General features: G+C 40.4%; 1 protein-coding gene across 1 annotated transcript; it reads left to right on the forward strand.

Annotated features, from left to right (window-relative positions):
* The first annotated feature begins 692 nt into the window (after positions 1–692).
* On the forward strand, positions 693–20,110 carry LOC102218480 (ubiquitin carboxyl-terminal hydrolase 31-like). Its single transcript, XM_014472994.2, has 16 exons — positions 693–1,989; positions 5,994–6,131; positions 6,213–6,301; positions 7,237–7,329; positions 8,019–8,154; positions 8,359–8,521; positions 9,782–9,962; positions 10,048–10,159; positions 10,232–10,326; positions 11,487–11,564; positions 11,642–11,771; positions 13,168–13,287; positions 14,695–14,920; positions 14,999–15,157; positions 16,247–16,399; positions 16,496–20,110. Exons 1-16 carry the CDS (start codon positions 1,447–1,449, stop codon positions 17,977–17,979), a joined length of 3,900 nt encoding a protein of 1,299 aa, XP_014328480.1. The 5' UTR covers positions 693–1,446; the 3' UTR covers positions 17,980–20,110.
* The last annotated feature ends 1,100 nt before the right edge of the window (positions 20,111–21,210 follow it).

Genomic DNA, 21,210 nt, shown 5'->3' on the forward strand with positions numbered 1-21,210 from the left:
TATCACGACCTCTTAAGTTACACTGGAAAAAATATGTGGAAAAGTATATCTTATGTTTGAATGTGTTATTTTGTAATTACATTATTTATCTGTATGTTTTTATATATAATTTAGTCTTTAAAATACCAACATTTGCGCATAATTTTCTATTTTTGTCAGAAATGACATCAGTTTTCTACATTAAATCAGCTGTTATGATACGTTGCTCAATCCTCAAACAGCATTTTTACAAAATACTGTCGTTTTTACTTTTACTTGAGTAAAAATATGTTGAAGTAGTTCTACTCTTAGAGTATAATATATTTGGGTATAATGAGATAATTATGAGATACTGTCTTATAATAAGTTTACTCTTTAATAATTATGACTTTGTGGTTCAATAATTACAAATTATCTTTCTTATAATTATGAAATATCTTCTTTAAATGATCATACATCATTATTTCTGTTTTGTGATCATATATAATAAAATGAGTGAGAACATCCCGTGTTTCTCCCGGGATGTTTTGCTGAGCAGGTCCAGATGTTCGGATGTTTTCGCCCTGGAAGCAGCTGGCTGCTGCTCGGCTCTGTCCGGGAGGATGGAGCATCATCAGCATCACATGCTGCTGGACCTGCTCTCCTCCAACATGGACCAGTGTTTGGGCCTGACGTCAGCCGTCACCGCCCTGCCCGCCCGCCCGCAGGATCTCTGCCTACAAACTGATGATGGAGACGGGGAGCAGCGGCCTCGCAATGCAGCCCATCCGGAGGCGGAAATAAGGCGGATTCAACCGAAGACAAACACTGGACGGACGGAAAGAGCGGTGGACAACTTTCGGATGGGGACAAGGCCGATAATCTCCACTCCTGGCCCGGGAAGCGATGCCTCTCCGCGGTCACTCGCCAGGGAGCGGCGGGCTGTGTCGCTCCGGTCCGGGGCTTCCCTAGTTTGGCAGAGCGCCTGTGATTGGAGCGCCGTGGAGGTAATTTAGGGTAAATGTTTCCTAAACCATAATTTTAAAAAGAGAAAAACACACATAATGGAGCTGAATCCTGAGGAAATCGTCCACCTTTAACAGGGTGGAGCTGCGGGTTAATAAATGATGAGGCATTCCGCTAATTGAGGCTGTAGATGTTCATGTCCGACAGGAACTCCAGCAGTCCGATGTTGTGCCTCAACAATGGCACAGGTGCTTATTTACCGGCTGGAGATGCTGACGGCCGCGTCCAGCCCCGGCTGTAGCACCAAATACCCCGACAGTTGGCTGTTTATGCGATCCGACGCGCCTCTGCTGCCAGTGGGCTGATTCGGTTCTCATCGGGTTCTAGAGAACTGCGGGGCCTTTGTGTTTCTGTGAAATATGCCCGGGCCTCGTCCAGAACAAAGTGATGGAGAGCAGATGTTGTGAGCGCACAGCGGGGAAACCTTTCTGCAATTAAGGCGCAGCAGCAGGGAGAGCCATCATGTCCAAAGTGGTCAGCAGCAAGGAGAAGAAATCCTTCAGCAAGAAGCTGTTCCGGAGGAGCTCGGTCCGATCCGTGGGGAGCTTCATGAACAGAGTCCTCCGGACCCTGTCCACTCTCTCCCACTTCGGAACCGACGAGCAGGCCGCCGACGACGAGAAGGACGAGGCGGCTTTGATACCGAGCACCACCGGAGGCTCCGTCCCGTCCGACGACAGCGACTGCGGGGGTTTCCCCTTCGGGGACAAGGTGCCCGGTGTCGCCGGGCTCAAGAACCACGGCAACACCTGCTTCATGAACGCCATCCTGCAGTGCCTGAGCAACACGGAGCTGTTCGCGGAGTATCTGGCTCTGGAGCAGTTCCGGGGGGGAGAGGCGAGCAGCGGCAGCAGCGAGAAGGCGAAGCCCAACGGGGCGCCGCTGGTCCAGAAGAAGGGGAGCAGCCAGCCGCAGGAGGCGGGAGAGGTGACGGAACAGCTGTCCGGGCTGGTCCGGGCTCTCTGGACCTTCGAGTACACACCGCAGCACAGCAGGGACTTCAAGGTAAACTTTGGGGGGAATGCAGGGGCGTTTCCAGAAAGTTTTAAAAGTGTTGTTCTGATAATAGTAGCAAAAATATCCTCCAAAGTTTCCAAAACAAAGGGTTTCTTTAAATATCAGAATACTTTTCAAGTACTTTCAAGAAATATCCAAGAAGAATATTTAGACTTGGGGTTATTTTAATGTTATAAGAACATCAACACCACACTGCGAAACATTTAATGCTGGTTTAACTTGAAAATGAAAGTCAACCTGATGCCTTGAACAGGAAAAATAATTTTGGTTGTAACTGAGAAATTAAAGTTCATGAAGTTGATTTAACAACCAGAGACAAGTTGTCTAAACATTGTTTTTAAGTTCATTAATCTCAAATTGTGAGCTTTAACTTAATGCTGCAATTTAGACCAAATAATTATTTACAATATGCAAGAAAAAAAAAACTGCCCTCACCCAGTTAAAGATCCACATTTCTCTATTATTTTACTCACAATATCAAGTTTAAATAACAACTTATTTTACTGTAGAATAAATTAAATTCTTGTTTCAAATCACATGAACCAAATTTCTGATCTGATGATGAATTTTATGAAACATCTCAATGAATTCAGCTCAGAAACATTTAGTGTGATCAGGACATTATCCTCAAGCTTTGCAAACTGTCAGCTGCATTAAAATAAATATTTGCCTTAATAACACAAGAGTCAGATCAATGTAACGCTTCATCTCAGGAAACAAGAACACGCCGCTAAGCATTCTGGGAAATAGTTCCCACTCTTTTTCTTCTTTCAGTTTTTTTAAGTGCTAACCTAAAAAGGAAATTAATAAAACATTTACACAACTTATCGCTGTAAGTTTATGTTTCTCTGACTCACACACTTTGTCCTCTACTTTCTATTGAAACTATGTGAGAATTTCTACGTATTTTTACGTTTTTATGAAACAAGTTTGTGGTTGTAAATGAAGCCTTTCATTGTTTTTAGCCTTGAGATTCTTTCAGTTCTGACAAGTGTCAATTTTGGTTTATGCTTTCTTGCATTTTTTAAAAATCTTTACAGATTATGGATCTTATTATAATTGTAATTCTAAGCTGTAAGTTTTAGAGCAGGTGCTCGGTCTCTAGATCCCAATAAAACAGGTTTAAATCACAGCTACAAGTAATACAAAAGTCATTTTATTGTTAATTCAATTTTGTTTTTCCTACGAAAGCTAAACATGTAATATTTTAAGGCAATGAACAGAAGGACTGAAGGTGTGCAGTTTCCTAAATATTTGGGGTTGAAAATCTTGCAGCTGTGCAACAATAACTGGAAATGTGTCCCTTTCTCTTGCCGTATTTAGCCATGAGTTTAATAAACATTTAATATTTAAATCTGCCTTTAAATAATAATTCATTGAATGTTTGTGGTTCTACTAGGATTGACGCTAAACTTAAAGAAAAAAGTCTGGTTAATAAAAGTGCAATAATTTGTTTTGAACCTAAAAAGTTTTAATTTGTTACCTGTCAAAATTAAAATCATGCCAATGGCCATAAATTGCTCTCTTGCTGCACTTTTGGACACCCCGTTGTTTAGATCTAGCTTTAATTAAATTAAAACTATTAAGCACCAATTTGAATAATTTTACTTTGCAAAAAAAGTGAACTGAGAGTTCTTCTGAGCAGCAGTGTGGAGCTGGTCTAAAGTGTTTTATAGTGTTTTATTTAGGTCTTTATTTAATGTTAAAGCTGGAGAACTTGAACACTTTTCTCTTAAAAATCTAAAAATCTTGTCCCAAAAGACATTTTTAAACCAAAAAGCCCAAAAGCTGCAGGGCTAAAGTTGTTATTTCCAGAATCTTGCAGCTTTATTGCAGGAAAAACATGTACAGCAACACAATAAAAGTCAGTCTCCAAAGAGTGATGCATTTGCTTTATAAAGGCCACGTCTTTTATTCAGCCATGTCCCTGAGCCGCAGTTACATTCACTTTAAAAACACATTTCAGAAATGAAAACTTTGCCTCTCACACTCATGAAAGCCTGCTCATCATGGGCATATTCCTTTCAGTCCTGCAGCCCATTTTCTTTCAAAAGCCTAAAAAAAGCTCGGAAGAAAAGCTAAACTAAAAAGGGTCATTGAGCATCAGCTTTGCTCTTGACAGTCTTACTATTTTTGGACTTTTTTTCCTCTTTTTTGGTTGCCAGTCAGGGTATAAACAGCCTGATTGGATTTACAGTATATCTTTATTGTTAAAGGCAGAGGCACTGAATATTGAGAGCCAAATGGCAAATGAGACTTAGTTTGTAATATCTTCTTAGTCAGATTAGTAGGATTTGTATTTTTAGATTCTCTTTTTTTGGTAGTTTTGATTTTCTGTACTTCAAGCTTGTCTTACACCACAAACCAGAACCGGTTCTCTACTGTCATCGTCCTGCAACGTTTCAGTCAGTCAGTTCTGGAAGCACCTGAATCAGACGACTGAATCACGTCTATTTCATGTCGGTTTGTCATTCAACAGTCACTGGATTCAGACATGTTGCAGTAGGAACGCACACTGCAAAAACACAACATTTATTTTTGTCTAATTTCTAGAGCTTAGTTTCTTTCTTTCTTTCTTTCTTAGTACACTTGAAATAAGACAAAACTAACTTACAAAGTAACTTTTCAGGAAGAAATATGAGCTTGTTTTAAGTCATCAATTCCTTAATATTAAAGAAAAAGTTCTAGTTCCACTGGCGCTGTTACCTAGCAACCCTAGCCAAACCAGCCCGTTACCTAGCAACCCAGTTCTAGTTCCACTGGCGCTGTTACCTAGCAACCCTAGCCAAACCAGCCCGTTACCTAGCAACCCAGTTCTAGTTCCACTGGCAGATTATTCTACTCGTAACCTGGGAACGTTGTGTTATAAGTGTAAAAATCTTCCAGTGGAACTAGAACTAGATCCCATAAAGTCACTATTACATTTAAAGCAAAGACAAATTCTCAATAATCTTAATTTGAAATTGATGTTTATGTTATTTTTTTTTTTTTTTGCAGACCTTTTCCTTAGCGCCGGGTTTAGCAAAGGAGCCACAGAAGTAAGCCTGTCCTCTCCTGCTGAGGCTCTTAGTTATTTGTTTTTTCCTCAAAAGTAAATAGGATTGTCCCAGAGAAGATCTTTGCTAACACATTCAGTGTTTACTTCTCCAACATTTCACATTTGACTGGCAAGAGGTGACCAGTCTCTGTTGTTGTTTCTAATTCAAATATCTCAGTAAACTTGAAATAAGACGAAACGGTAACATTATGCTCTGCATAAACCTGACATGACACTGTCATGAACATGAAGGAGTTTTCATAAAGGTTTATGTCTGAAACTTTTAATGCAAAGTTGCACTGAAAGTTGAATTAAAAGTCCATTAGAAGTGTCAACATTATTCAATAACTAATGTCACTTTTATTGCAAAGCTGTATTAGAACTTGCATTTATTTGAATGTTGTGTCATTTTCTGCTGACAAAACTAACTTATAAGTAACTTTTCAGAAAACATAGGAGCTGGTTTTAAGTCAATAATTCTTTAAATTGATTTTTTTAAGTACTAGCTCCACTGGTAAATTATTTAACTTATTTTATTTATTTATTTTTTAACATCTACTTAACCTCTTAACAAGGGAAAATGTCTTGTTACAGGTGAAATAATCTACCAGTGGAACTAGAACTTTTTTATTAATATCAATGAATTATTGACCTAAAACACTCTCCTGTATTTTGTTTAAATGTCACTAGTCAGTTAGTTTTGTCCTACGTCAGGTAGACCAGAAATGTGTGGTAAGGTTTTGTGTTTTTGCAGGGCGAAGCTTCAGTTCAATGTCGTTTCATTAAAAGGTTTTTTCTGGGGCTCTGCTGACCTTTGAGGTCGTGCTGATTGCCGCCCCGGTCAGACTCGCTGAATATTTCATGATGGCACAAAGTCAAAGGAGCCCCAGCAGGTCGCAGAGCAGGAAAGCAGCTTGTGTAAACGCCGGGTTGTTTCTCTGACTGCCGCCTGCAGAACGTTGTGTCGAAGAGCGCCCTGCAGTTCAGAGGGAACTCCCAACACGACGCCCAGGAGTTCCTCCTCTGGCTGCTCGACAGAGTCCACGAAGACCTCAACCAGATCATCCACCCGGACAGCAGACCCCCCAGCAAGGTGGGCGCACTTTCAGGCTGCATGTGATGCTGCAGAATCAACAGAGGAATTAAATTTAACGTGTTCTGCGCTGTGTGGCAGCCTCCAGTAGAGGAAGAAGCGGTTCCTGAAGGATCTCCGCTGCCAGCGCCTGGATCTTTTGTTCAGGAACTGTTTCAGGCTCAATACAGGTGAAATCCTCACGTTTTACTATTTATTAACCCTTCATGCTCTAAGTTTCAAATCTCCGCTTGGATATTTTTGCTTATTGTAATTGTACAACGTTCTTTAAATGTCCTGTGAGTAAGATATATTTGCCTGTTTCTCCATAACAACTGGAACTGTCAACATCCAGCAAGTTATTTTCACAATTTACCGTCTATTAAAAGACTGTTTCATCAGAGTAAACCGAAGCTTCCTGCTACGAAGGAAGGGAAATTACCGAAGTACAACGTATCCCCTTCCAGAAACCGTTTGAATTGTTCAGCTAGCGCAAAAATATTTCAGAGTTACTGTAAAAATGTGTCGTCGGTGACATCTTTCAGCCGATAAGGGTTAAACATTGCTCTGCTCAAAGGAACTGAAAGAGAGATGTAAAAAAATAAAATAAGATACTACATTAAAAAAAAAACATCTCCAGCATATTACTAAAGGTTTCCCCCAGAGCATTATTAGCCTGGCGGGCCACCAGGCTTTACTTGTCCCCCACCAGACTAAGAATTGTTCTTTTGTTGTATCTTTAATGATTTTTCCATGTTTTTACACAGTTTACAAGAAAACACGTTTTATTTAGTCCACCTCATTTTATTTGTTGTTCATGTTTTATTTCCAAAATTTAATGTCAAAGTAACATTTTTTAACACTAAAACACCATAGGTCAGCTGGTGAACCGCCAGATTTCTGGTCGAAACTCTAATTATTGGGACGTTTAAATAACTAAACCATTTGTTTGATAGAGATTACTTACCAGACAAAAAGGATAATATGATGGCGAAATTGGTTATTAACACAATTTTTCAGACACAGAGGGGAAGAAACGGTGTAAAAATACTTATTTGAAAAAATTCAGCTAAGTGTTTAATAAAGCTGACCGGATCTGTTCTGGTTCTCCTGTGTGACTCTTCAGGTCTTCCCTGACTTGTCCTCACTGCCAGAAACAGAGCAACACGTTCGATCCTTTCCTCTGCATCTCACTGCCAATCCCAGTACCTCACACCCGGTAAGGAGACTCTGCAGCTGGACCTGAAACGAGACAGAACCAGGCCGGTTCTGATCCTGAAAGAAAAGCCCAATTCTGTGGAAGAGGAAGAGGGCCACTGAAACCCCCTAATATTCTGACGTTAATCTCAGTACTCTAAGAATAAAGTCAGATTTGTTTTTCTAAGAAAGTCAGAAGTCAAAAAGAAACTATTCCGAATTCGGAGATTAAGGTTTTTTGTTTCCTAATAAAAGTCTTGATTTTGAGATTTAAGTCAAAATGCTAACATTAATGCCACAATTCTTTTTTCTAAAAAAAAGTCAGAGTTTTTGTTTTGTCTGTCTAAAATGATTCAGAATTGGGATATTAAAACCTATTTGTCTTTCAGTAGGCTGAATCCTCTTCTGTAAAATAAACTTTCTTCCATAAAATTCAACAGACCACGGCAGGGAAAAGCTACATGTAGACCAGGGGTGGGCAACTCCAGACCTGGAGGGCCGGTGTCCTGCAACTTTTAGATGTGTCTCTACTTCAACAATAATGAGGTCATTAGCAGGAAAACTTCACTGCACTTGGGAGGTGATTCAGCTGTTGCATTCCAGTGTGTTGAACAGGGAGACATCTAAGAGTTGCAGGACACCGGCCCTCGAGGACCAGGATTTAGACGAAGCATTAGCTTTTGACTCCAAACATCTGCCTGTGTCCTGCAGGCCTCTGTACGTGACGGTGGTGTACCAAGGGAAGTGTTCTCACTGCATGCGGGTCGGGGTGGCCGTGCCGCTGTCGGGCACCGTGTCCAGGCTGCGGCAAGCTGTGGCTCAGGAGACCAAGATCCCCGCCCAACAGGTACCGCCTCGTTTAGGCCACTTTACAGCCATTATTCTTTCAAAAATAAGAGTATTTCAGAAATATGTGCTGCTGAAAGCGAGGCGTGACGTTAGAGAAATGAGGATTAGATGTTATTATTAGACGTCCGGCGGTGTTTGATGTATTATCGGTGACTGCGCCACTTCAGCCCACACGCTGTTTGTGTCTCCTGTCACTGTGCAGATCGTCCTCACTGAGATGTACTTCGATGGCTTTCACCGCTCCTTCTGCGACGACGACGAAGACCTGGAGATCATTCAGGAGAGCGACTCCATCTTCGCTTTCGAGACGCCTGAGCTGTTCAGGCCGGAGCAGATCCGGTCCAAACGGGGCGGGACCACATCAGGTGCATTTCTCCAAATGCAAAAAAGTATTCACACTAAAGCTGCAGCTAACGATTAATCGATTCATTTGATAAAAAACACTTAAGCCTACCCTATGCAACTTTAGAAATACATTTGAAAATGGAAGTAAAACATTCAGTTCCTTTTTAAATAAGAAGATAAACATTTCTTTAGTCTACATTTGACCAACATAATTTTAACATCAACATATAAAAAGTTTGACCCTTCCTTCTTCACTTAGCATTAATACTAATTTTTACATTAATTGATTAATAAAAGGTGCTTAAAACTAAATTTTTTTAACTTTAGATTTTGAACCAGGTGAAGCTGAAACTGCCACTTGAGGAGTTTTATGTAGATTATGTTTAAATATAAAGAAGTTTTTATTTATATGTATTTTTTGTACGGTTTGACTCCATCACTGCTCTGTGTGTGTTGTTGTTGCAGCTGTTGGCCTTTTTCAGTCGGAATCCTCCAGTTAATGATTAATCGATTACTGAAGTTGGTGACGATTATTTCACTGCTCACGATTAATCCGATTAATCGTTTCAGCCTTGAATTTGACCACATTTTGGGATTTTATGTGACAAAATGGTGTGTAGTTCTGAAGGAATGTGAGGTTAACATAAATCTGAAAAGTGTGGCATAGATTTTTACTCGGCCTTCCAGAGCCAATGCTTCTTATAAACACAAGTCTTCCCCGGTCTCTACCAGCTTTTCACATCTAGACATTGACATTTATGCTTCTTTGCAAATTAACTCTGATTGGGTCTGAACTTTGACTAGGCCATTCCAACATATGATTTACTTTTGATCTTTGCAATGTTTTTCAGCCTGGAAGCCCCAGACTGATGTAAATTCAGAGCAAAATGTCTATAGGTGTATATATTGCATATATACACAAAAATGATACACACTATATTTTTTGGTATTTTAAATCTAAACTTGAATACAGCAGTGATGACCTAATGATGTCACTGCCATGAGCAAACTGTTATTTTGCTTAAAATGCTTAACTTTTAACGTAATAAACAGTTTTTTTGCTCATTTCTAGCTGAAGAGCATTGTTTTACACCTACTTTTATGTTAATGTGTGTTTAAAAAAATACAAAAATGTCAAATCAGAAAACTCATGAACCCACAAAGGATTAAGCCTATAAATTTGTAGCTTTTCTGTAATGAAATAATGCAAAACGAAAAAGGAGAAATTACAGATGGGGGAAATATTTTTTACAGTGCGTTTTGTTGTGTGCTGCTTTCAGGGAGCCCACATGCAAACCTCAATCAGAACAACCTGAAGTACGCAACAGACAACAACAGGATCGCCGGTCAGATCCCAGAGCCCAGCACGCCGCCTCAGAGCCCCAACAAGAACAGCGACCAGGCGGAGAAGATCGTGCTGCTGGTGTGCAACCGGGCCTGCGCCGGACAGCAGGGGCGCAGGTTCTGCACCCGTCGCCTCTGGGTCACAACTTCGCCCAATACGCTCCAAGCTTTCTAAACCTCGTTGTTCTCATGATGCCTGCAGGTTTGGGAATCCCTTTATCCTCTACTTGGAGCGCACAGTGACATGGGACACGCTGCAGACAGAAATTCTGGAGAAGATGCGGCATCTTTTGCGTCCTGGAGCCATTGTTCAAGTAAATCCATTTAAATATAAAATGTTTGTGTTTGTGCCGCTTTAATGTTGCAGCTCCTTTGACTTCCTGCAGGTGGGGCCCTTCACTTTGCGTGTGGTGGGAGTGGTGGGAATCACATACCTCCTGCCTCAAGAGGAGCAGCCGCTCTGCCATCCCTCTGTGGAGAGGTAATACCATCCACCACCACAGGGGGGCAGCAGTGGATTAAATAGTTCATAACTTGGAAAAGATTAAGATGACCAATGGATTAATTGATTTTAACCTTTGAGGTTGGTGCATGGATTTGATTTAAAACACAAAAATTAAAAGAATAAACACAAATAAAAAGCAGCAAAACTTTCAGTGAAACAGGAAGTAACTGTTGATGGAAACAACCTCAAAAGATTAAAATCAGTCAAATCTGTCTTCTTGGATGGAAATGATACAAAGGATGGCGAGAGAAATGTTGCACAGCACTGGAAATTCAAAAACCACTTAAAAATCAATTCTTTTAATTCTGTTCTGTCATTATTAATTACTTTGGTTCCCTGGAGAATAGTACATTTACAGATATACAGCTATTTTCACGTGTTATTGGTTTTTCTCTCTTTTTGGAGACTGGATAATAGAAATGGATTTATAACTTTATATTTGTATGCCACAGGAACTCATACATAATGAATTATTATATAAAAATGTGTAGATACTTTCAAAAATAAACCCTTTTGTGTGTTTTATAGGAATTATTTGAGATGTCATCCATAGATTTCCCTCCAAAAAACAATTATTTCTTAATCACTTGTAAACAAAGAAAAAGCAAAACAACAACAAACACACTTCTACTCTGAATATAACCTAGAAAACATGTTTGTCCCACTGATTAATGCATATGATGCTTGGACTATACTGCCATCTAGCGGTCACATTAATCTCCAGTCATGCCTAACTTTATTTTCTTGCTTACTACTTAAATTTATTTAAGTTGTATTTAGAATATTCAAATTGATATTATAGTAGCAGAAATAAAAACTCACTGATTGCAAGTGAATTTAGGCAGTAAGTGGTGAATTACTGTGTGATTTTCACTGCTTTTAGAAAGAAAAATGAAATTTCCTTTTATTTATGATCATGACTTAAAGCTACTGTACGGAAGCATTTTACTGCCAGAGCTGTGAAATACATACAGGAGCAGCATCTCGTTAACGTTTTAACGAGATGCTGCTCCTGTATTTATTTCACCACTCTGGCAGTTAAACGCTTCTCTGCTTCTATAATAAAACATAAATACGTTTAAATTTTTTTTAGCAGGGGAGGATACAGTATTAACATGAAAACTATTTTCCAACAGGGCTTTCAAGTCCTGCGGCCCAGGCGGTCCACCTCATGTCAAGATTGTGGTCGAATGGGACAAGGAGACAAAAGACTAGTAAGTGGCAAACACACTCCTCACACACACACAGCGAGCAGATGTGTGTGTGTGACTCTGCTGTGCCACGCCTGCAGTCTGTTCAAGAGGACGGAGGACGAGTACATCCCGGATGCGGAGAGCGTGCGTCAGGCGAAGGAGCAGCATCTGCAGCCGCAGACCTGTTCGCTGGCCCAGTGCTTACAGTTGTACACCAAAGAGGAGCAGGTAGGCCAGGCTGGCCCGGTTCACCGCCGGGACAGAACCGATGAGTACAGACTCATCAGACAAAACTATTCTTAGCATTGAACTTTTCCATGTTTTGTCACGTTGCCTTACACGTGTTTATTGGGACTTTATGTAGCAGAGCAGCACAAAGTAGGACACAGTTGGGAAAATGGAAAAAAAAAAGAAAAAATATTTTATTTTTTAAATTATAAATGAGTGTTGAATATCAATGTAATTCATCATTCATCACGGACGGTTCTCCAGCCCATCACAGGACAGACAGACACACACACACACACACACACACACACACACACACACACACACACACACACACACACACACACACACACACACACACACACACACACACACACACACACACACACACACACACACTTGTATTCTCTAATCTCGTGGGGACTTCACATCGACTTCCATTCATTTTTTATAGCCTAACTCCAACCATCACAAACCTAACCCTAACCAAAACTCAATTCACACGCTAGTCCTCAATCTAACCCCTGACCCATAAACAGCATTTCCCGTCATGGGGCCCAAGGAAATGTCCCCACAAGGCGCAGTGGTCCCCACAATCCTGTATTGCAGACAGAAATAGGTCCCCACGAAGATATAAAAACCTGATTCACACACACCCCATTCTTAAGGGTATTTCAATCAATCAATCAATCAATCAATCAATCAATCAATCAATCAATCAATCAATCAATCAATCAATCAATCAATCAATCAATCAATCAATCAGTAAGATACATTAAAGAAGACTGGATTAAAATAAGTCTTCACACCCTTCAACTATGTACCATTTTGTCAAAACAGACCAAACCAAAAACATGTGATTGAAGGAAAATGTTTGATGCTTTTAAAATATTCTGAAAATCAATCAAGTTTATTTGTAAAACACATTTCAGTAACAAGGCATTTCAAAGTGCTTCACATCCTAAAAACACAAAGAATCATCCAATTTTTCCAAGTTCCATCATTACACATCAAAATATTGGTCAGTGTTTCATTTATTATGGTTCAAAAGCAGCAGGCGGGATTTTAGACTACATTTAAAGGAACTCAGTGTTTCGGCTGTTTGTTCCAGATTTGTAGAGCATAGAAGCTGAAAGCTGTTTGGTTCTGGTTCTGGATGCAGATCAGAACCAGAACCAGAGGTTTCAGAGAGATCAATTTGCATAATAAGCTAATGCGCTATCATGGACTTTTAGCCAGTCCAGACCTGAACGAATGGGATTTAAATAGGGGCTGTAAGAAGAATTCAATGCTAACAGGGAGCTTCACTCCAAATCAACTGAAGTTTATCCGAGTCTTTTTGCATGTGTTCATTGAAAGTGTGAGATATTTACTAAATATTTCCCCTGACCTCCAGCTTGCCCCGGATGATGCGTGGAGATGTCCACACTGCAAGCAGCTCCAGCAGGGCAGCATCAAGCTGAGCCTGTGGACGCTGCCAGACATCCTCATACTTCACCTGAAGCGCTTCAGACAGGTACACACATCTCTGGATGACAGATTGATTTCACTTCCAATGCCAATATCTGAGTATCGGCCGATACCAATCCGATACATAAAAACAGTATTGTTTCTTTTTAAAACACAGACATAAATGGGCTGAATTCCATATTTATTTACCAATTCTTCGCCAGTACGGCACACTTTACACCAACAGCTTCACAAGCTTGGCCAAACATGTCAAAACAACTTTAATATGTTCAGTCAGTTCAATTAGAAGTAGAACAGCCAAAGGAAAATAAATAATAAAGAAACTGACAAAAACTAAGTTGACTAGCTTGGTCAAAAATGTAAGAAAAAAAATAAACTGACAAATTTTCTTTCAAATGGTTCAGAAAGTGCAGTTAGGGATTGAATAATTGAATAATCTTGAATAATAATAGAGCATGACGTTAAATCAGAGCAAAAAGCACAGAATTAGATTAAATAGATCAATCAATCAAGTCTATTTGAATAGCACATTTCAGCAACACGGTATTTACATCATAAAAACAATAAATCAACAATTGACACTACATTTTTCCAAGTTTTGTCATTACACGTCAAAATGTTGATTAATGTTTCATTAATAATGTCTCAAAAGTAACTCTTACCAACTGGGATTTTAGTATAGATTTGCAAGAACTCAGTATTTTGGCTGTTTTGCAGTTTTCTGGAAGTTTGCTCCAGATTTGAGATGCATAGAAGCTGAATGCTGCTTTGTTCTGGTTCTGGATACAACAGTAAACCATTAAGCCGTTCAGTGATTTATAAACTAACATCCGTATTTTAAAGTTTTTTCTCGGAGCTACAGGGAGCCAGTGTAGATCTACTCTTATAGATCAGGCACATTGTCACCGATACCCAATCTAGATTTTTTTTCAACATTGGGGCCCAATACAGATATTAATATCAGAATAGACAAGGCAAAAACTAGGCTCAACATAGATATACGCAGTTAAGACAGGGTGCAACACAAATACCTACATATACATCCATTCATGGTTCATCTATCACAATGCTTTTAGTATGGATGCAACAGTAGAATTTGCGAAACGGAGATAAGGAGTCCAAATACGTGAAAACTGCCCCTTAGTAGCGTGAAGAGAGCAGGTGAATTATTCCAAAGGACAAGTCTGTCCAAGATGTTTTGGAAGGTTTATCTCTGATCCATGACAAAAAGATGTTCTCATGGGCAGCGTAGGTGAGAATACTATGAAACCTACCAGAACCAGGACTAATTCTACTGCATGCCAAGACTAATGAGAGTCAAGGCAACTCCGAATATGTGGCTCAGATCTGTCAGGACGTCCAACCAACACATCTGAGTCCATGAATATATGAACCCGGTGCTGATTTAAGACAGTTAGTTGTTTAAAATATTGTTCACGTTTGTGTCTGTCAGGATGGAGATCGGCGCGTGAAGATGCAGAACATGGTGAAGTTCCCTCTCACAGGCATGGACATGGCGCCGCACATGGTGAAGAGGAGCCAGAGCAGCTGGAGTCTCCCGTCCCACTGGTCGCCGTGGAGACGGCCCTACGGCATGGGCCGGGACCCTGAGGACTACCTGTACGACCTGTACGCCGTGTGCAACCATCACGGCACCATGCAGGGGGGGCACTACACAGGTGGGCGTGACCGGGTCGCAGCGATTGCTCCAGTGACTCCATTTTGTATAAAACATCTTCCTTCTTTGTGGCTTGCAGCTTACTGTAAGAACTCCATCGACGGCCAGTGGTATTGCTTCGACGACAGTGACGTTCATCCCATTTCTGAAGACGATGTGTGCAAACAGACGGGTTACATCCTGTTTTATCAAAGACGAGCAACCATCCCGTCCTGGTCTGCCAACAGCTCAGTTGGAGGTAACTTGTAGTAAGATCTCGTTCCATCAGGCGAGGCTGAAACCTTCTGATATAAATACTGAACTGACTGAATGAAACAGGCTCTGCTGCAGTTATTTCAATGCAACTGCATAAAAAATCCTGGCAACATGTGGAATCGCAACTAAGTCAGCTGTTTTTAGGGCTGAATCGTGAACAATCGATTACTGAAATAATCATTAACTAATTTAGCCAACGGTTAATTGTTGAAACTGGAGCATGGAGACTCATAAAAAAGGACATTTGCTAAAACAACAACACAGTCAGAGCAGTAATTAAACCAAAGTTGTTCAAAAAATAAAACACTTTTGCATTAAAGATAAAAACACCATTGTCTGTAAATATGTTCTACTCAAAACTCCTCAAAGTGACAGAATTTTAGTTTCAACCACTTCAAATTCTGTAAAAACAAATTATGTTTTGCTATCCAATTATTAAACGGTTAATCCAAATAATAACAGGTTATCACTACACTGTATGGTACAAGCAGAAATGGCTGAAGTGCTACAATTGATCAAGTGTTCATTAAATTAATTCTGTTATTGTATTTTAGGTAATAAAATGTTTATTTTCTCATTTTAAAAGGTAACTTAATTACTTACTTGCTACTTTTCACGCATTTGTAATGTTGCATAAAAATGCTTAAGTGGTTAAATTAAAAACCTGTAGAACGTGCCAATTTTTTTATCCGCCAGTAATCGATTGGTTAAATGACTTCTAAAATAATCGTTAGTTGCAAACATAACAAACCATCATCCTCTAAGTACTTCCTGTCGTCTTCTTTGGGGTTTTTGGCAGTAGTAACATCCAGTTGTTGATCACTTGACCAGTACGATGCGAAAAAAGTGTTTCCATTGCAGTTTTGAGAAATACATCTATTTTGATACGCCAAAAGAGTATTTTCAAAATTGCCGTGTTTCCATTAAGCAAATATATTTTCGTAATTTAAATTTTAAATTTTATGGTTAATAGAAACTTGCACATCGACAGTATGTTGGGGCCTTAACTCTAGAAGAAAATCTAGATTTTACATGTTATTTTGTTTTATTCGCCGTCTGCTTTGACCTTCAGGTTCCACCAGCTCCTCTCTGTGTGAGCACTGGATCAGTCGGCTGATGGGAAGCCGTCCTCCCAGCCAGGCCTCGTCTGGCTCCTCAAGACGCACCTCTCTGGCGTCTCTGTCCGAGTCCGCCGAGTTCGCCGGGGAACGGAGCGAGGACGACGGTGAGGAGCCCAGACTTTCTGGACACATCTCTGTTGCTTCTGAGAGTTGTGTTTCTCTATAAACCGAAATTTGACGGTTGTGTTTTCACCATGTAGGCCTTTCGACCCGGCCAGCCGTCAGAGGCATGCAGAGGCAAACATTCACGTCACGATCGTCTATTGCCAGCCCTCTTGTTCTGAGTGAAAATGGCACAAAGCCATCCTGGTCTCACTCAGCCAAGCTCCAGCTCCGCTCCAACTCTCCCTCACGTTTCTCCCTGGAGTCTCATTCCTCTCCGACTCTGGAGCGGATCGGAGAGGTGGTTGATATCCAGCCGACAGCCCCGTGTTTCACCGGTTCACCTAAACCAGAGAAAATGCCTGGAGGGAAATCGGCCCTCGCTGCGTTGGACACTAATGTGGGAACTAAGAGGCTAATAGAGCAGGGGCGCTTCAAGTCTGTGGTACAGGCAGAGCAGAGGAGCTTGAACCCAACAGGGGAAAACAATAACGCAGAGCAGGTTAGTCCTCGACATGGAATAGCCCCAAAGGAGGTGAAGCAAAGAAACGGGAGTGCAGAAAGTGTTGGCATCAAAAGGACCTCAGGCAAGATCGGGTTGGACGGTGAAAGAAGTCCCAGGAAACGACCTCCCACTTCCTCAACGTCCTCCAGCTCCCTTTCCCCTGCGTCTCCAGCCATCGACAAGTCGCCGTCTCGAACGCAGTCCAAGAGCGCAGCATCTGCGTCGAACCCCAAGGACAAAAGCTCTGCACCGCCTAAAACAAGCAAGGGAGGTTCCTCAAGAACAGCAACGCCTTCCAAGAAAACATCTTCCCAGACCACAGAGTCATTACATCCTGAAGCGCAGCAGAGGAAGAGCAGCTCTCCACAGACCTCACAGCCCCAGAAGAGGGCGTCAAATAGAGAGGGGAGTGAGAAAACCTCAGCTGGGGAAAGGACTAGAGCAGCAGACAGGAGCACTAGTCGGGAGTCTTCGCGGGCGAGCGCCGTGTCGGATCGGAAGGTCAGCCATGGGGGGGCTTCCTCCAGGCTGAGTGCGGTGAGTCGAGCTGAAGGCAGGTCAGGTAGAGCTGTGGAGGAGAGGCCAGCGGGCCGGAGCTCCAGCAGCAGCTCCTCGATGACTAGTCTCCGATCCTCAAGCGTTGGGGTTTCCTCCACCAGTTCAGCTCCGTCATCAAGGGGACCGCGAGGGACCAGCAAGACGGAAGACAAAGGTCTGTCCTTCTTCAAAACCGCTCTGAGGCCCAAGGAGAACCGCAAACCAGGCTCGAGCGGGAAATCGGACGCAAAAGCAATCCCAGAAGAAAGTGGCGGGGACACAACCCAGCGTGCAGCAAGCAAGAAAGTTCAGAATGCGGGTTCAGAACTGCACAGTTCAGCCAAAGATAAGGAATCCTCTAAAGTATCCGGTGCAGCTAAAAACTCTCTGCTGCCCTCTGCAAAATCCAAGCTCCCCGAAGCACAAACCTCGTCTCCAGCCGCCATGAAGGACCCGGCGAAGAAAGAGCCGAATAAAAAGACACTGCAGTCCAGGAAGATCCCAATCAATTCCTCACAAACTAGCCAGAGGTCCAAGTGATTCCTTAAAAGTCTGATAAGAGTCTTTCTGGTGCAGCTTTGAGGAGTTTTCCTTTCCTTGCCCTTCGACAAACATCTTTTAAAACTTTTCAGCGCTCACTGAATACCAGCTGCCGTAGAGGATGCGTACCTGAACATTTATTTAGGAATGGATTTTAAACTAAAGCACTTTGTATGGATTGCAATGATTTTAAATAATATTATAGTGTATTGTAAATATGCATGGACATGTATGGAAATGATTGCCTTGTTCTGTCTGTAGCACTGTTGGAAGTGAAAAGTGACTTTGCACACGATGGAAAGCAGACACAACGGCTGAGGCATGTTCGCCACCAAAGGAGGTTTATGGAGATTTTCAACATGCTGACGCAGTGAATAATTTTCTGAAATCACTTTGTACTGCTCTCCTTCAGTATCGAGAGCCATACGTCAACAACAGACATCAGTGCCTCAGATAATCAGTAGAAATATTTACCCAAAAACGTTTAACTTGCAGAAATTTGTAATTGAATATATTAATATAACAGCACTGAACCTGTAATTTTAAGTAAAAACACAACCAAGCCTATTTAACCTGAACTACTGTTTACATATGCTCTTTGGTGTAGAAACTCTGCAGCAGCCTTTACGATGCGTTTTATTTTTCCGTCCAGCCAAAAATCGTTGGGAGGCCGAGAAGAGGCGCCACAGACGTTGACCAATCAGAAAGCTGGGTTTGCAGCGGCTCTTAGTGCTTCGTTTACAGGTGGTAACCAGTAAGTAGGGCTGGGCGATACAGCTTAAAAATACCCAATTATTTTAATTCCAGATACAATTTCCATAAAATTTAAAAAAAGACAGAAAACATTTTCATAAAGTGGCTTTTATTTCAGTCATCCCTTCTATGAGTTGTACGACGGCAAATTAGAGCGAGTCTGAGAATTTTTGCTTAATCATGAGAATATAGTCATAATATTAGAAATATAAAGAGGCAATTTTGCTAGAAGAACATCAAAAATATGAGAAAAAGTTGTTTTAATAAGAAAAAAACCTTTTTTCTCCATACTGGATGTGATTTTAATGGATTTTTTTTCTCGCTTTATTTTCTAAAAAAGACAGAAAACATTTTCAAAAATTGCATTTTATTTCAGTAATCCCTTCTGTGAATTTTACGACAGAGTATTAGGAACAGGCTACAAAAGTTTTGTTTAATTACAAAAACAATATTAACAATATAAAGAAGCAATTTTGCTAGAAAAACGTCTTAAAAATCTGAGAAAAAAGTTGTTACAGTAAGAAAAAGCTTAGAATGTTTTTTGTGTTGGAGTTCTCATAAAATTACAATATTGTAATATTATGACTTTATTCTGGTAATGAAAAGAGAAAAAGAAAATCTGAGCCTGGCCGTTATATTTTATCTTAGACTTGACGATAAATTCAAAGTCCAAATAAATAGAAGTCGTCAAACAAAATGGCCGCTAACATTACTCTTAACTATGGATTCCCAAGGAAGGCATTGGTGGGAAAAAACATAGATTTTCCAAAAATTAAATCCTCTAAAAACCTAAAACTTGATGAACGGACAGAATGTATTTATCGCCCAGCTCTACCTGTTTCTGCTCAGACATCTCATCTGTTTCCACCTCTGCTGGCTGCTGAGACTGACCTGAGATGCCCATGATTGCCATGAGCATCCGCCTTTACAAACTGCCAGACATCTCCGAACATTCCTCTCAGATCAACACAGGGTTAATGTAAAGAACAACCACCAAAAAAAAAAAAAAAATCAACACCACCTCACGCGACAGAACAACACATCCAAAGACAGCTGGGATGTCTCTGCTGAACACCATAACTGTACATAGAGCGAGCGCTATGGTGTGTTTTAGTCAGCACATCCTCTGTCTTCATCACAGCTTGTGCACATTTTTAGCTTGAGAGTAGCTCAGAACCACCATGTTAACAGAGAAGAGTTCATAGTTCTCCAAGTGTATGGCAGTTGTTGCATGATCTATTGCTTATGCATGCACCCAACTATGCAAGCAGATTCACTGAGTATGTAGAAGTGCTACTCTTGGATGTGTATTTTACTTTGTAAATGTAGAGTTCTGAGAGCATGTGAAGGCATCCTCTATTAAAGCTTTGTTTGCACATTCCTCCAAAGTAAAACACGTTTTTGTATGAATGATAAGTATTGCTCATTCGCCCTCTCAAAGTAAATCGGCTCACATGCAAATGAATCTCCTCTACTGTATTCATTTGTGTCACATTTTGTCCCTCACTGCTGCACTTTTTTTTTTTAACCGCCTTCAACATGAGTTGAGCAACAAAAACTTGGGGCCGTCTGCAGCCGGCTCTACTGTCTGCTTTCATGTTTCATAGTTTCGGGTTTGCAGCGAAGAGTTTGGAGCTTTTTTTATTTAACCTGATTGACTTCGACAGGCCGGGAATACTTAAGGCAAACACTTAACCAGCTTTGGTCTGAGGGTAAAAAATATGTGTGCAAAACTTATAGCGTAGTTCTAATTCTAGTTCGTTTATGATCATAAACGGCTCCTCAGCACATGAGGCGCTTTACACACAAACTGTCTGGTTGGTGACAAAAAACACTGTACATTAAATACATAAGCTAAATTATGGAAAATCAGTTCATATATGAAATTATTTTTAACCATTTTATTGGCGAAGTACAGACAGGAGCAGCATGCTCCCATAGAGTGGCAGCCAGTGCAGTTAGCGAGAGGTCGATCAATCCCAGGTGAGGCTCGGCTCGCTGCCGCCTCACCGGCTGAGCTTCCGAGCATTTGAATGGGAAAATGCAAAAATTCAGCGATTTTTAGGAAAAAATAATCAGAATTTGTTAAGCTACATGAAAAATAGGTATTCTATAGTACCTATTTTCACAGTAAGGTGAAAATAGCAATATAAATAATTTTATCATCATATATTATTTTTCCATGATGACCCTCACCTGCCTCCCTATATATATATATATATATATATATATATATATATATATATATATATATATATATATATATATATATATATATATATATATATACATATATATATATATATATATATATATATATATATATATATATATATATATAAACATAAACATATAACATATATATACATATATAACATATATAAACATATATATACATTTTTTGTGTTTTTTCAAGTGGAGTTCTAAAGTAACAATTGAGTTAACTTGGTTTAACATACACAATTTTCCATTATTGTA

Source organism: Xiphophorus maculatus, chromosome 10 (assembly GCF_002775205.1).
Source record: "Xiphophorus maculatus strain JP 163 A chromosome 10, X_maculatus-5.0-male, whole genome shotgun sequence".
Classification (NCBI taxonomy): Eukaryota; Metazoa; Chordata; class Actinopteri; order Cyprinodontiformes; family Poeciliidae; genus Xiphophorus; species Xiphophorus maculatus.

Bases quoted from the DNA above. Each gene is read 5' to 3' on its own strand.
- LOC102218480 (XM_014472994.2), top strand. From the start codon at position 1,447: ATGTCCAAAGTGGTCAGCAGCAAGGAGAAGAAATCCTTCAGCAAGAAG. The intron at 1,990-5,993 runs GTAAACTTTGGG...TGCCGCCTGCAG, and splicing joins AGCACAGCAGGGACTTCAAG to AACGTTGTGTCGAAGAGCGC. The intron at 10,160-10,231 runs GTAAATCCATTT...GACTTCCTGCAG, and splicing joins GTCCTGGAGCCATTGTTCAA to GTGGGGCCCTTCACTTTGCG.